This window comes from Zophobas morio, unplaced genomic scaffold (genome assembly GCF_036711695.1).
Source record: "Zophobas morio isolate AGI-343-1 ecotype UQ-CSIRO unplaced genomic scaffold, CSIRO_AGI_Zmor_V1 ptg000012l, whole genome shotgun sequence".
NCBI classification, from domain to species: Eukaryota; Metazoa; Arthropoda; class Insecta; order Coleoptera; family Tenebrionidae; genus Zophobas; species Zophobas morio.
The window spans coordinates 778300-793942 of NW_026972117.1; the positions used below are offsets into that span (position 1 = coordinate 778300).

Consider the following 15643-nt stretch of genomic DNA (forward strand, 5'->3'; position numbering starts at 1 on the left):
AGGTAGAACTTCCCTCACCTCTGAAGTACATGCAATCAAACAAATCCAGTTTCTTTGCTAAATTGCGCAAAAAAAAATGCTTTTTAACAAGGACATAAACAGTATGTGCCCAGATTGAGCTTATAGTTTTTTTTTATAAAACAATTTTTATTCTGATAATGAAATTAAAAAAAAAATCTTATTTATTTAAACACATGTTTATACTGCTGTACCTAGTTTTAATAGCAGAATTAATTCTACCGCGTGATAAGAATGACTGCGTCTGTTGACAGTAATTTTTAAATAAAAAAGTAAATTTTTCTTGCGTTTATGTTGGTATAACGGCGGTAATTCTGTGACAGATGTGTCAATCGCGACCTGGGATAAATTTAAGTTATGTTTCGGGTCAACCGAAAACGATAGAAAACATTGTGATGCCGATTTCAACTAAAAATCCAGGCCAACAGAGTCATATGTGATCACGCGGTATTAACGGAAGCAGTAATTTTTATTCCTCTGACATTTTTTTTTTTCTCTTAACTACCTATAACGTGTTTTTTTTTTGTAAGGTTGGCAACAAATTAAAAATTTTATGATCGCATACCTGATGTAAAATTGAAATTTTGGGTGCCAGTTTAATAGCTGCCATCTTTTCATTGGTTTTTGAACATGCTTATACCAAAATTGACAACTGTGTACCGACTTGTTAACATTGCTCCCAATAATTCAGAATTGCCAACTCGGGCAGGTAAGGTAAGCCGTTTTTTGATTTAATCAATAAAGTACATAGCTTCATTTATATACAGGATGAGTAACTAAGTGCGCAGGCTTCGAGTACACAACTCGTTTTTTTTTAATAGTTTTACATATTCTTATATACTTTTACATAATCTTGTTTACCTGTTTCTAAGATTTGTTTCCTAGATTATTTTTGAAATTCCGACGCGACGTTGCCACGTTATTCCAATTTTTTGAACCTTTTCAGCAATACAAGGGTCCAGAAAAAAAAATCATAATAACGTTATTTTAAACATTTGTTTTGCAATATTTTGTGGAGAAGTAAGCAGAAGTACACGTTTTCTTACGGTATTAATTAAATACAATTTTCATATACAAAGTGTTCATAAAAAATAAATTTTACAATTTTCAAATATCGATATCTTTTATTTTTTTTATTATAGAACACTCTGCATTTTAGTACTGGATCTTATTATAGAAAACAAAAAAAAAAAAAACAGAATAAGATGCAATAATAAAATACAGGGTGTTCTATTAAAAAAATATATAAACATACAAAAGGGGGGAAACATTTACCAAAAAACGGCCACGAAAGTGACTAAAACAATCACTAAATAACGATAAAAAATTGAGCAAAAAAACGTAACGAAAAAGAAGAAGAGTCGGGAAAATGCAAAAAACAAGCCAAAAAAGGGGGACAAAAAACAAAAGTGGAGGCAACAGGCAAAATGCTACAAAAAACGCGATAAAAAAAAGGCAAAAAATTCGGCAAAAGTGGACAAAAAGATAAACAAACAGCGAAAAACGCCAAAAAGCAACAAAAAAACGCAATAAAAGAGGCGAACAGAAAATGAGACCAAAAAATGCTGCAAACAAGGGCATAAAAAATGCAATAAAAAATTTAAAAAATTAAATATTAGTTATAATATATAAAAATATACATACAGGTATTCTAATTGAAAAACTAAGTTGTGTGTTACACTTTAAAAACAGAACACTCCGTATAGTTAGTCTTAGACGTTTTTCTATTTCTAATGAGATATTGAGGAGCGCGCCCTTAATAACTCACCTGTATATATTTTTGAGCCATCCTGTATAAACAATTCTCAAAAATATGAACGCACTGATGAACCACAAGCATAGACATAACATTTTGCACATTTTTAAAAACGATTATACAGCAAAATTTGAGACGTCATCAAGTTTTTAAAAAGGATAAAAAGATAAATTTTGATTAGCAATACCATACCTACGATAATTTTAAAAAGTTTCCAAGGTTTTCGAGTATTCGGGTTTGTAGTTTCTAGGTCAAATTGTGAAATGTTAAATAAAGGCGAATTCGTAAACTAGCAAGTCAGACCACAGACAAATTTTCAAATTTTTTTTTTTTTAGTTTTGTTACTCTCTTTCTAACTTCTGTTTAAGATTTACTGAAACAAACACAAGTTTGTACATCATATTAAATAAAGAATATTAACGTAAGCATTACTAAAAGTGACGTAAATAAAAAAAAAGTGATTTTTGTTGTAGTAACCAATTTGTTCAAATGCTTGAACCGATGTCATTGATACCAACTAAACAGTACTTGTTGAACATGCTATAGAATAGAAAACTTTTAGACATTCCCGTGAAACAATTTTGAGTTTGGCAATAAGTTTAAATATTTTGAAAATATATTTAACTAGTAGCAATTTTAGTTTAAAGACGATTGCCATAAAGAGTAACTAACCCAAACGTGGTAAAAACGCGTTTACCTCTTCACTACACTTCGTGTATGCTAATACGCCGTCAAATTATCCCCGTTTTATGCAAACGAAGGAACTCGCCAACACTTTCAGACTTTACGATTTACATAATGAATTCGTCGGTCTTATTCTGTCCTTTTCTTGCTGATGTAATTTAGAGTTTAAAGTTGCAGCACTTGAATCAATAAATTTGTTATTGTATTAGCGCCTTCCCATACACATCACAAAGCGACCGAGTTAGATACATAAAAGGAAACTTCAATTAGGACTGTCAGTTGTTTCTTAATTTAATAAACCCATTCGAGCAAGAGTGCTGTTCCCGCTGTCGGCGTTTCAGCTCCATCAACGAGGCTGGATCTTCGCAGGGTCCCTAATTGGAGGACTCCACAGTGTTTCTATTTTGGGAGTTGGCTGGTTCGACTCATACTCATCAATAGGCAACTTAAAATACCAATTTATTTATTTAAATCGTAATATAGCATACAACACAGTTGTAGATCAAATAAACTTATAATAAAATCTAAAATATATTTTTAACATGCTAGTCAATCTATTGAGCTTCACGATCAGAGATACACTGCAATCCATATACAATTTAGAAATCTTCGTTATTCGCTTTTTGTTACTTAGTTGTAATCTTAAAAAATATCCATTAAAAAAATACAAAAATCTACAATAGATACTGTCAAGCTATGTTAATTTTGTGATGCAATGTTAAAATGTGGAATGAATACAATGAATAAATGCACTACTAATTGGGTTATACTTCTTACATTAAGACTGCACTAACATGGATAAACTTTTGAAAGCACGGCACGTCGTCACTGTTCGAGTTTGTCTATGCGACTGTCATGCTTCCCAAAGTTTTTCAGACATACAATTGCTTACAATAAAAAACCTAGCTAAAATTATTTATACAAACAAGTATTCTTAACTAGCAATGAATATATTTATTGATAAAACTGTCCTTTATAATAGATAAAAAAAAACTACATAAATTAATCGTTGACAAGAGTATAATTTCATTCATTAAAAAGTGTTACATTATGATGAATCTTAAAACTAGATGGTTGCACGTAGTTGAGATATAAATGAAAGGTCCAAGGTTAAGTAAGGGGAAGGAAAGGGATACTTGCCTCGGCAGTGGCTTTCGGAGACTCAGTCTCTTCATTTCGTCTCTTTCTCTTTGTTCTCTTCCGTCTCTTTCTCTTTACCCTTATCTTTTTCTTTGTCTTCGGCCTGAAACAAAACGCGAAACCCTCATTAATTCTCCACAAAATTCCATTAAAACAATCGTACCTTCTCTTTTTCTATATCTTTATCGTCAGGCTCCTTCTCCTGGTCCCCTTCCTTCTCGTCCTTGATCGTCTCTTTGTTGTCCTTCGCCTCCTCCGGAGCCGGTTTGGGCAGGTGTGAGTTGAGGTCGAGCGTGGTGCAGATGTCGTCCCAGTCCGGGAAACATCTCTCCTTCATGCGATTGACAAGACCGACCAGATTCGGACACGACTCTGTCATGTAGTCGCGCAGTGCATAACTAACTTCTTTATCGATAAAGTAAATTTGTGCTAGTTGTGCGAATACGACTACATCCAGCTGCAACACAAACGATCGATCAGACGGTCGAATTCGCGCCACCACAAGAAAAAACTCTCACATTTGTTGGTTCATCGCCGAAAAAGAAGGGTTTGTCCGCTAACATGTCGGAGAGCACTTTGAGATCGCCTTGCCCGAAAGCGTTGATTTCTTCCGCCGAATGGACTCCTATACCTTGGGCCTTTACTTTCTTAGTACCCTGGAACCACTAAATATTCAATATCGAATTAAAAAAACTAGCAACACAACACTGGAAGAAACATGCTCTAGTGCTACGGGGTACGGCTGTACTCGACATGACTGGGCTTGTTCGAGTAAATTAAACGTTTTCGGTCATATTGAATACAGCGTAAGAAAAATTGGGTCGATGGTGCATGCGAGTGCGTGAGACCCAGACCATGGCCGAGCTTTTGACGTGAAAAAGTGACGTTAATTAATCAACAATGTGGTACGATTTTTTATTTTCGAATAAGTTATTTTCTTAGATAAAGAGAATTTGTTGTGTCAAGAGGTCGCTCGACAGACGACGTAATAATAATAACAGTGCATTGAACGGAAATCTTGCTCTAGAAATAACAAACATGCACGGGTTTTTATTTTACTAAACCATGCAACTAAGAATTCACACTTCATTTCCTACTGATACAACGAAAACAAAACGAAGCGAAGCTTGAAAACACGGCTCGGGTAAAAGCTGTCGGAATAAACATTGTAAATATGGATTTATGGTTGGTGCTTCTGTAAGGAAAACTGCGACGCACCGAATTTCGAAGTAATTTTTAGCTTATGGTCAATTTTTTTTACCCAGATATAAAAATAATGTACTCCTCCATTTGTGGGTTATGAAACTGTGTTAAGTTTTTGCCTTTGCCAGATTTTTCAAAAAAACAAAACTGTATAAAATTTTACAAGCTAACTTTGAAACATGATAAATCGTTAATCAAAATTTATCCGTTCATGCCTTCCGCAGGCACTGACGATGCCATCTTACAATTTTGTGGAATAAACGTTATTTAAATGTTAAAAAGAAACATAGCTCTGAATTTGTAGTTTGTGAATCCGTGTTGATTTTTTATCCATCCAAGACATCGTGGTTTTTGGGAAAAAATTTTTAATGTTTCGAATGTTGGATTTTTTGATTTTTCAACTTTCGATTTCTCATTTTTTCAATATTTTAGTGTTGGCATTGTGCAATTGTTCAAATTTTCGATTTTTCAATTTTGGAATTTTTACGTTTCTAAAGTTCTCAATAAATCGACTTTTTTGATTTTTCGACGTTACGACTTTTCGATTTTTTTATTTTCCCATTTCTCGATTTCTCGACTTTTCAATGTTTCGATTTCCCGATTTTTCAGTTTTTTAGTTCTTCAGTTTACGGATTCTTCAATTGAAAAATTAAAACATTGAGAAATTGGGACCTCAAAAGTTTAGAGAAATCGAAAAGTTTAAAACTGAAAAAGAAAACGACATATCGAGATATTGAAAAAGTTCGAAATACTGAAATCTCGATAAATGGAGAAATAGAAAAATTGAAAAACTGATAAATCAAAAAATCGAAAAATCATACGTTTTAAACGAAAAATTAAAAAACCGAGAAATTGAAAAAGCTTAAGTTTAAACATTCGAAAATCAAATGGAAATATCGAAGAACTGAAAAATCAAAAAATCGAGAAATCTAAAAACCTAAAATTTTCAAAACTGAAAAATTAAAATATGGAAAAATTGAGGAACCCAAAAATTCTCCGTTTTTCGATTTTTCAATTACTCAATTTTCAATTTATAAATATTTCAGTGTTGGAATTTTGCAATTGTTCGATTCTTCAAATTTTCGATTTTTCAATTTTTCGATGTTCCTGTTTTGGGATTTTTCAAGTTATGGATTCTTCCATTGAAGAACTCAAACATTGAGAAATTGAAACATCGAAAGTTCGAGAAATCGACAAGTTACAAAGTCCAAAAATCGAACAATTCAAAAATCGAAACAGTCCAAATTTGAAATATCAAAAAAGTTGGAAATACTGAAATTTCGATAAATGGAGAAATGGAAAAATTGAAAAATCAAAAACTGAGAAATCGAAAAATCCAAAATTTTAAACGAAAAATTAAAAAACCGAGAGATCTCAAAGTGAGAAGTTGAAAAATCTTAACTTTAAAAATTCGAAAATCAAATAGAAATAGCGTAGAAGTGAAAAAAAAAAATTGAGAAATCTAAAAATCTAGAATTTTCAAAACTGATAATTAATAATTTGGAAAAATTCTCCGTTTTTCGATTTTTCAACTTTCGACTTCTCAGTTTTCCGATATTTCAGTTTTTTAATCTTCAATTTTTCGATTATTCAATTACTTAATTTTCAATTTATAGATATTTCAGTGTCGCCATTTTGGGATTGTTCGATTTTGAACTCTTTGATTTTTCAATTTTGGAATTTTTACGTTTTTAAATTTATTTTCTCAATTAATCAATTTTTTGATTTTTCAACTTTTCTATTTCTCCAAAATAGAAAAATCAACATCGTAGATATACAACAATTTTTCGAATTCTCGACTGCTCAGTTTTTCAATGTTCCTGTTTTGGGATTTTTCAAGTTAGATTGTTCAATTAAAAAATTGAAACATTGAAGAATTGAAATATCAAAAGATGAAGAAATCGAAAAACTGAGAAATCTAAATAATTCAAAATCGAAATCTCGATAAATGGAAAAATCAAAAAACTGAGAAATCGAAAAATCAAAAATTTTGAACGTAAATTTAAAAAATCTAAAAATCTAAAACCGAGAAGTTAAAAACTCTTAAAATTAAAAATTCAAAAATCAAATAGAAGTATCGAAGAACTAGAAAATCAAAAAATTGAGAAGTCTAAATATTTAAAATTCTTAAAATAGAAAATTAAAATATGGAAAAATCGAGAAACCGAGAAACTGTCCGTTTTTCGATGTTTCGACTCTTCGGCTTTTCGATTTCCTCATTTTTCGATGTTCCGATTTTTCAATTTTTCGTCATTGCCGTTTTGGAATTTTTCAATTCCTCGGTTTTTCGACTTTTTGGAATTTTCAAATTTTTGGATTTTCAGTTTTTTGATGTTTCAATTTTACGATTTTTAAATTCTCGATTTTTGTTGACATTTCAGGTTTCCGATTTAAATATTTTTTTAATTTTTAGATTTTTAGACTTCTCGATTTTTTAAATTTTCGATTTCTCAATTTTGCGAATTTTTCAATTTTTCAATATATGTATTTTAATTTTTCAAATTTTTAATTTTTTTATTTTTCCAGTTTCTGATGTTTCGATTGCTCGATATTTCGATTTTTCGACTTTTCAATTTTTCGATTTTAAATTTTTTTAATTTCTCAATTTCTCCATTTATCGATATTTTATTTTATTATTTACGCCACTGGTTTTGCGGGATTTGTTGAAACAAACTTCGACCAATTTTTCATTTCAACGGATAATTGTTTCAATCAAGTCATTATCATGTATGAGCAAATGTCCAGTACGTTCCGTCCAATGTGTTGACAAAAACTTTCTTTTATTTTTGCAGAAAATCTATTGAATGTTTTTTATTTTTGTATGCATTTACGTCGTTTTTCTAATCTCGTAGCAAATAAACGAATCAGAAACGAATTAACTGAAAATTTTGTCCTGGCAGTGTTATAGGCAACCAACAAATCATCGCACACCCGTAATTTTGTATGTTCAAAATGTTTGGTGTTTTCGGGGATTCAAACTCCCATTTGAAGCTTCAGTTTTTTAATTTTCTGTGTATTGTCGCAGTTGATGAAATGTTTTCGAAAAATATTGAAAAAAAAATATATAGATTTCCAAACCCTGTACGAATTAACAGAGAGAGTTTTTCGAGTTATCGCCTGAAATTTTGTTCTATGTTTTGTGGGTTGCATTTTCACGCCTTCGTACCCCCTTTGATGTGAAATTAACCGGAAAAATCGCCTTCGTTCCCGCATAACGCGTGCGACACAAAATTTATAATTCAATGTCACCTACGTCGTATGCAAAAAACCGTGAAGTTGTAAACTTCGCTAACAATAAAAACACTTGTATGTACAACAACCGAAAACACTCTCTAGAGATAAAAAAAAGCATTCGAACCCGCTTCTTAATTACCCAGAAAACAATCCCAACAACATTGTGCATCTGCGTGAGCGAAAACCCGATTTACAACACCGTACTTTCTTAAAAAGCTCGTTAAAAATCCGAGAACAAGTAAAAATAAAAGCAACGATAAATCTTTTTTCTTAATTGGGCCACGGTTGGCGTGATAGTGAAAATCTACGTAATTGTTCTTTTTAGTTAGTTTGATCACACAAATCCTAAATTTAGCCGTCGTACGCAATTCATTTCGTTACGTGCGCCGAAATAATTAATCACTTCACTTATCTTACGTGTAAATGTTGGACCTTCAAAATTTAAATTATTTAGGAGCTTTGAATTCCTTCCTCGGGTCACTTCGTACGTTTTTCGTGCAAGAGAAGAGGGTGCACCAATTCATTTACTTTTCGGCGGGCCGCCGGTCAATATTTGAGGAGATCGTGGATTAGCAACGATTAGTTCCCCAGTTACCGAATTCCAAGAACAAACAGACGCAAGCATGGAGAGTTTTCCCGCAACCTGCCTCAAAATTAACATAGCGTTCCGCCCCAAAGCTACCGTTCCAAACAAACGACCAGAATAGAGATAAAAGTCGAGGGAGACCAACCTTCCTGCCGAACGCGAATTTGAAAAAGAAGTTGAGGATGCCGTTGGGTATCCTCGTTCCTAGTGCGTGCTGCAGGTTCACTTTGTACCCCTTGAGCACCTGGTCGGGGTACTTCGTGCGCCACCACATCACGATCCACGCCAGGTGGTTCTCCACCATGGAGATGGTCGCGTGGGCGATGTTCCTTTGTTCGGTGCTGAGGGCGGCGTCCAGGTCGTGGCCGAACTTCTGCGAGAGGTCTTTGATTATGATGGTGCTGTCGGCGATCTCTTCACCGTTGATCTCGACGAAGGGCAGTTGGCCTTTTTTTGAGCGGTATTTCATTTTGTGGTCCACGTTCTGAAAGCAACAATTACTGTTTAAAGGGAGACATCGGCATAGGATTGAGTTCTACACAGGTATTCCACCGTACCTGTTGTAGTGCGGTGGGAAATAAATCTGGCCTAAAATTAAGCATTCCTTGATTACGTAGCTTTATTATTTACGTGTGGTGTAGGTCGTTTCTCAAATCTAAATTACGCGATTGGGGTGATTTATGGCGGGGATTATGGATGTGGTATCTGAAGTTCATGTGGGGCTGCGAGGGGTGTTTATTGCGGGAGGGGTGGGTTTAGGTGGAAGATGGATGAGTTGGGAGTAATCGCGAATGGGAAGCTGAGGAGTTGCTAGATAAAGAAAAGGTGTGAATTTTTCTGGGGCGAAAAGGAAGGGACTCGAATGATTTTAATCTTTATAGGGTTTTAAAGTTGGAGAATTATAGATTCCAGTTTATTTTCAAGTTAAATATTATTCTAAACTTGGATTTAGATTGGAGAATCCCAAAGTTTACAATTTTTATTAACATAATATGGGAATATTTAATTAAAAAAAAATCGAGTCCATGTTTTCTAGACTAGGAAAAAAAATGGTTTCCCGTTTCCGCCTGTCTGTCGTATGTGTAAAAAAACCTGTTTTTATTGTATTGTTCTCCTGAGGCGAGGGAAGTTCTGTATAATAAATAACTTTAGACCAATTTTTCAATGTTCGACTTTTCATTTTTCAATTGTTTGATATTTGAATTTTTTTCAATTTTTCGAGTTCCTCTTTTGGGATTTTTCAAGTTATCGATTCTTCAATTGAAAAACTGAAACACAGAAAAATTGAAACATCGGAAAGTCGAAAAATCAAGAAGTTTAAAACTGAAAAAAATCGATACATCGAAATATCGAAAAATTAAAAAATTGGTCTAAAGAGTTTAGACAGTACTTCCCTCGCTGTCGGAAACTTGACGACTGCATGCCTATTGTGTTTTTTTTCTCATTACATTTTTGTAGTGGGAATTTAAAAAAAAATTGCGATGACGTCATCAACATTTTTGCAAGGACACGTATATCAGTTGGGATAGATGTAGTGTAATACTAAGAATAAAATTATTATATTCTCAAATTTTCGGGAAAATGAATTGGGTCGTTTGAATATTGATTTGTAATAATCAATAAAATAACGAAACAATTTACTCACGTATACCTACGTATCAGAGGCAACTGAAAATCGTGTATGTATAAACATTCTTAATTTAAGATGACAGGCGTAACAGCATACATGAGAGCCAAACAGAGAAACTGTAAACAAAACGACCGTCGGTTTTATTGCTTCGACTTCCGCTTATTATATAAAACATTGGGTTTTATTTTAATTCTTGACGGTGAAATTCACAATTGGTTGATTATAAACATGTCTATTTCACATTCGCGGAATCAAGTGAACGCATAAAACAAATGCAGGTCTGTAATGTTAAAGTCGATGTAAATAAGCGTGCTACCCTTATGTTTCAACCGAGTTTTTCCTTTAACAAATTTTGTGTCTACCAAATTGGGTTGGTTGGGGTGTAATACTAATAATAAGTGTTGCCTTTAATTTAATCAATAAAATAAATTGACTTCATTAATTTTTTTGAACCACCTCTTAAGAAAATCTAAAAAATATGAATGGAATGATAAATCACAAGTACAAACTCATCATATTTTTAGCATTTTAGATAGGATTTATTCAGCAAAATTTAAGGGTGACGTCATCAATTTTTTTAGGAGGGATGAACAAATACATTTTGAACAAAAGTTTACCATGCTTATAATAACTTTAAAATATTCCCAAGATTTCAAAGCATTCGGTTTTGTAATTCCTGATAAAATAAATTCACGCCTTCATTAATTTTTTTGAGTCACCCTGCATATGCAAATCCAAAAATATGAATGGAATGATAAATCACAAGTACAGACTCATCATATTTTGTACATTTTAGATACGATTTATTCGGAAAACTTTTGAGCTGACGTCATCAGTTTTTTGTAGAAGATAACCAAATATATTTTGACTAAAAATTTATTATGCTCTTTATAACCTTAAAACATCTGCAAGATTTCAAAGCATTCGGTTTTGTAGTTCCTGATTAAATCAATAAAATAAATTTACGCATTCATTAATTTTTTTGAGTCACTCTGTATATGCAAATCCAAAAAATATGAATGGAGTGATAAATGACAAGTACAGGCTCATCATATTTTGTACATTTTAGATATGATTTATTCGGCAAACTTTCGAGCTGACGTCATCAAGTTTTTGGAGGGGATAAGCAAATATATTTTGACTAAACATTTATTATGCTCTTTATGACCTTAAAACATCTGCAAGATTTCAGAGCATTCGGTTTTGTAGTTCCTGATTAAATCAATAAAATATATTTACGCATTCATTAATTTTTTTGAGTCACCCTGTATATGCAAATCCAAAAAATATTAATGGAGTGATGGTTCACAAGTACAGACTCATCATATTTTGTACATTTTAGATATGATTTATTCCACAAACTTTTGAGCTGACGTCATCAAGTTTTTGGAGGGGATAAGCAAATATTTTTTGACTAAAGATTTATGATGCTCTTTATAGCCTTAAAACATCTGCAACATTTCAAAGCATTCTGGTTAGCAGATTAAAAATTAAATTTCAAAATGTTGTTTTATAATTTTGATTTTTTTTCCAAAAATCTGGACGTTTCGGGTGAAAAGTCGATTCAGAGTTGTAAACTACATGTGTAGGACTATGTTATTTTATACAATTGAAAACCCATTTACTATGTACAATTTTGAAGTGACGTCATCGCTTTAGTGGTGGGGATGATTCGACAAATTTTGGTTAGCGTTTTACCATCTACATGATATTCTTAATATAAGTACAAAATTTCACAACAATCGGTCGAGTACTTTCGGAGATTATCTGTCTAATAAAAATCCGTGACAACAGACGGACAGACGGACAGACGGACAGACAGACGGACAGACGGACAGACGGACAGACGGACGGACAGACGGACAGACGGACGGACAGACGGACAGACAGACGGAAATGGGAGACCTATTTCTTCGTCTTCTAGGGGTCATGAAAGATCGAGAAAACGTAAAAGTAGAGAGTCGGCCGACGGACTCGATTACAATACTTCCTTTGCTTACGCTCGGGAAGTAAAAACCGAAAAATCTACAACCTGGAAGTTGAAAAATCTTAAATTTAAAAATTCGAAAATCAAACATACCTATAGAAATACCGAAGAACTGAAAAAACAAAAAATATAGAAATTGAAAAATTTAAAATTCTCAAAATTAGAAAGTTAAAATATGAAAAAATTGAGAAACCGAGAAATTCTCGAATTTATCAACTCTGGATTTCAAAATTATTCTTTCAATTTTGGAATTTTTAAATTTTTAGTTTTTCAGTTTTTCGATTTGACGATTTTTTATATCTCGATTTTTTGACATGTCGGTTTTTCGATTATTATTAAAAATTTTAGAATTTTTTCGATTTAAATTTTTTTAGAATTTTCAATTTCTGTTTTTGCAGTTATCAGATTTTTCAATTTTATAATTTTGAAAATTTTCATTTTTGATTTAGTTTTTGATTTAATGTTGTAATTTTACAAAACAATTTTTCAATTTTTTGAATTTCAAATTTATATTTTTATAACCTTTCGATTTCTCAGTTATTGTTCCGTTTTCAATGAATCAAACTTTCAATTTTATAGATCTTCGTTCTTAAAATTTTTCGTTTTTTCGTTTATACAATTGTTTTTTCAATTATCTATCGAATTTCTTTGCTTCGATTTTCCAGTTTTTTAATTTTTAATTGTTCGAAATTTCGATATTCAGTTTCTCAAGTTTTTTCAAGTTTTCAATTTTATTTTTCTGGAAAATTAAAAAAAAATAAAAAAATTGGAAAATCGAAACAATGAAATTCGGATAATTAAAAAGTGGAAGAACGAAAAATATTAAACCCGAAGAATTATAAAATTGAAAATTGAGAAAAAAAATTATAAAATCGAAAAATTGGATAACTAAACAATGAAAAAACGAAAAATTGAAAAATCGAGAAAACGGAAAATCTGATAATCGAAAAATCAAACGTCGAATCACTGATTGGTTAAAAACTGGACAAATGAAAAACCAAAAAATTAGAAACCCAGACAACTATAAAATAGAACATATTTCACCACATATGTATATGTTTTTTTAAAAGAACTTACGCTGAATGAACAGCTTTAATTTCATAAAAGGTATTTTAGAAAAAACTCATGTTCAGAAAATCAAGTCTTTCCATCAGGGTTAATAACCTGCATTATAACTTTTTGTACGCTATTTTAGTTGTGCAATAAATTTATTCTAAATTCTGGTAGTGTTTTTATTTTTTTCAGTGTATAGAGGTTATCAATAAAAGTTCGCAAAATAAATTTTTTTATTATTTTTTTAGAAGCGGGATTTGTTCGACAAAGACTGAGAAAGTCCTGTCGCAGTAACCTTCAATCAATTTTTTCTCTTCTTTGTCATGCCTTTTCACGAAGTAAATTAATAATTGTTGTTATTATATGAAGCGGAGCACTGTCGTGTCGAGACCACACCGTAAATTTATATTTGAAAAAAAAAGCCGGTCACCGGTCCAGCCAAGCTGATTCAAAATGCAGCCCCACTTTTACGGCCACACCCACCCGAGCCAACGCCTGCATCTGCACAAAACATCTCGGCGCACCATTTGTGATTCTTTTCAATTGCGTCGCCGGCAATTTAGGAAAGTTAACGTCCACTAATAGCCGTCATAAATTATTTGGAGATTTTATTACCGCAGCACGATCTGAGGGCTCTTTCATACGAAACAGCAGTCGCCGGGTCACACTCGACGTCGAACATCCAGAACCCAATACGATTACTATACAATTTGCATAACGTGTTCACAACGCCTGCTGGCACTTTGTAGTCGACGAGTTTACACAACAAGAAAAAATATCGTAGTTGATGAGGCTTCTGCTCCGATAACGGTTCTCGTTTCTGAGAAAAAACAGAAGTCAGCTGCTTTTCACGGAGACTGCTGCAATTTTTATCAATTAGGGGACCTGGCCGAAATCTCAATTAAAATCGTCGGTGGTTTCCAAACTTAATTTTTATGTTGCGTTTTGGCCACAAATCAAGTGGGCATTAATTAAAGCGCTCCGCACGCACATCTGACACATGTTAATTGCTTTGACATTTGTGCGTTTCCGTATGGTTGCCATTTATTACATTTGAGATGGGCTTGTTAAGGCGGCGTGGAAACGCGCTGTCAAAAAAATGGGTTCTTGCATCCTCTGTAATTAAACTGTTAACGGGTTGTGGGATTATGGCATGGGAGTGACATTTTATTAAATAATTAGCGTACTTTCGGGAGTCAGCCCGGACGGTTATGCAACCAGCAATACACGCGCGTGCTATTGGCGGTACGAAAGTTTATTTTATATTAATTTAAAGTAATCAAAAATTGGATCGCCGAGTTTATTTCACTGGGATAAAAATTTTAAATTTAGCTTTGGTGCGGCTTTAATAAACTCGGTTATAAATTTCAGCTGTGCAAATCCACCCCGACAAAAAATGTAAATTATTTGCCTCGAAACGGTGGCGTTTCTTTTTTAGATTTGAGTTTACTACGGCTAATGTAATTGTTTTTGTTTTTCCAGTCGACACAAAATTTATGTATCGTAACGGAGAAATCGTCAGGTCGAGGGTCTCTCTCTCATCACTCTTAGTTTAGAATAATTGATTGCTCCAGTAATGCAACAGATCTTTTCGTTATCGTAAATATTTTTGAACCACACACAAACACATTCCTTCTCGGCAATCTCATTTCAGACATTCGACAAATTAGTAACATTCTTCCGGAAACTTCACTCCATCGTAAAGCACACACACAACGACTAATAAAAACCAGCGATAATTTCATCTTTTTATTGCCCGATTTATCGACGACTCGATCATCCCGATTAATCCAGGCGCTAGACAAACTCTTGCATTTTCTCGGAATCGAGTTATTTTGATTGAAAAACAACTCAAGTAGCCTTTCCATAAATAACTCAGGAAGTGGAAGAGAACGGAGGAAATTCTCCGAGTGCCTCGCAAACAAGAGATTTTTTACCCGTGCGAAAGCTACAAAGGAAATACCTGCACACACAAAATTAATAAAAACCGATGTTGGTAATAAACTAAAAATCATTGGTCGAGTAAACAAATCGTCCGAAACTGTTGCAGGGAAATCTTTGAAGATTTTTCGTTTCGGCTTCATTTAATCACCTGGCGTCATAACGTTGTGGGAATTTATGTGAAAATAATATCGAATTTATGACGGCCATAAAAGTTAATATTTTAAAGTAAACATAAAGTTGTCTTTCGTGTCGTGGTATCGTGGTTTAGGGTTCGTATCGGGCCCGTTTTTCATGGGCGTGCAGGTGATTTATTTCACGGTTGTGGTTTACTTTGGGAGGTGTTGCGATAATTTTAAGGACGGAGTATTTTTTTCGCCACAAAAGACTGTCTACAGATTTTTATTTTCA

The 15643-nt window shown here is 33.0% G+C and overlaps 1 protein-coding gene across 2 annotated transcripts in view; it reads right to left on the reverse strand.

Annotated features, from left to right (window-relative positions):
• Positions 1 to 2904: 2904 nt before the first annotated feature.
• LOC135127519 (failed axon connections) overlaps positions 2905 to 15643 on the reverse strand; it is a 62368-nt gene continuing 49629 nt past the window's right edge. Inside the window, exons 2-5 of one of the 2 annotated variants that reach the window (XM_064053956.1) lie at positions 8767 to 9105; positions 4117 to 4254; positions 3762 to 4055; positions 2905 to 3701 (exon numbers count right to left, since the gene is read on the reverse strand). In XM_064053956.1, the coding sequence (XP_063910026.1) occupies positions 3630 to 3701; positions 3762 to 4055; positions 4117 to 4254; positions 8767 to 9105 (843 nt within the window). In that variant the 3' untranslated portion in view covers positions 2905 to 3629. Of the gene's footprint in view, positions 3702 to 3761; positions 4056 to 4116; positions 4264 to 8766; positions 9106 to 15643 lie in introns of both variants that reach the window. The other variant, XM_064053955.1, reaches the window with a different exon arrangement.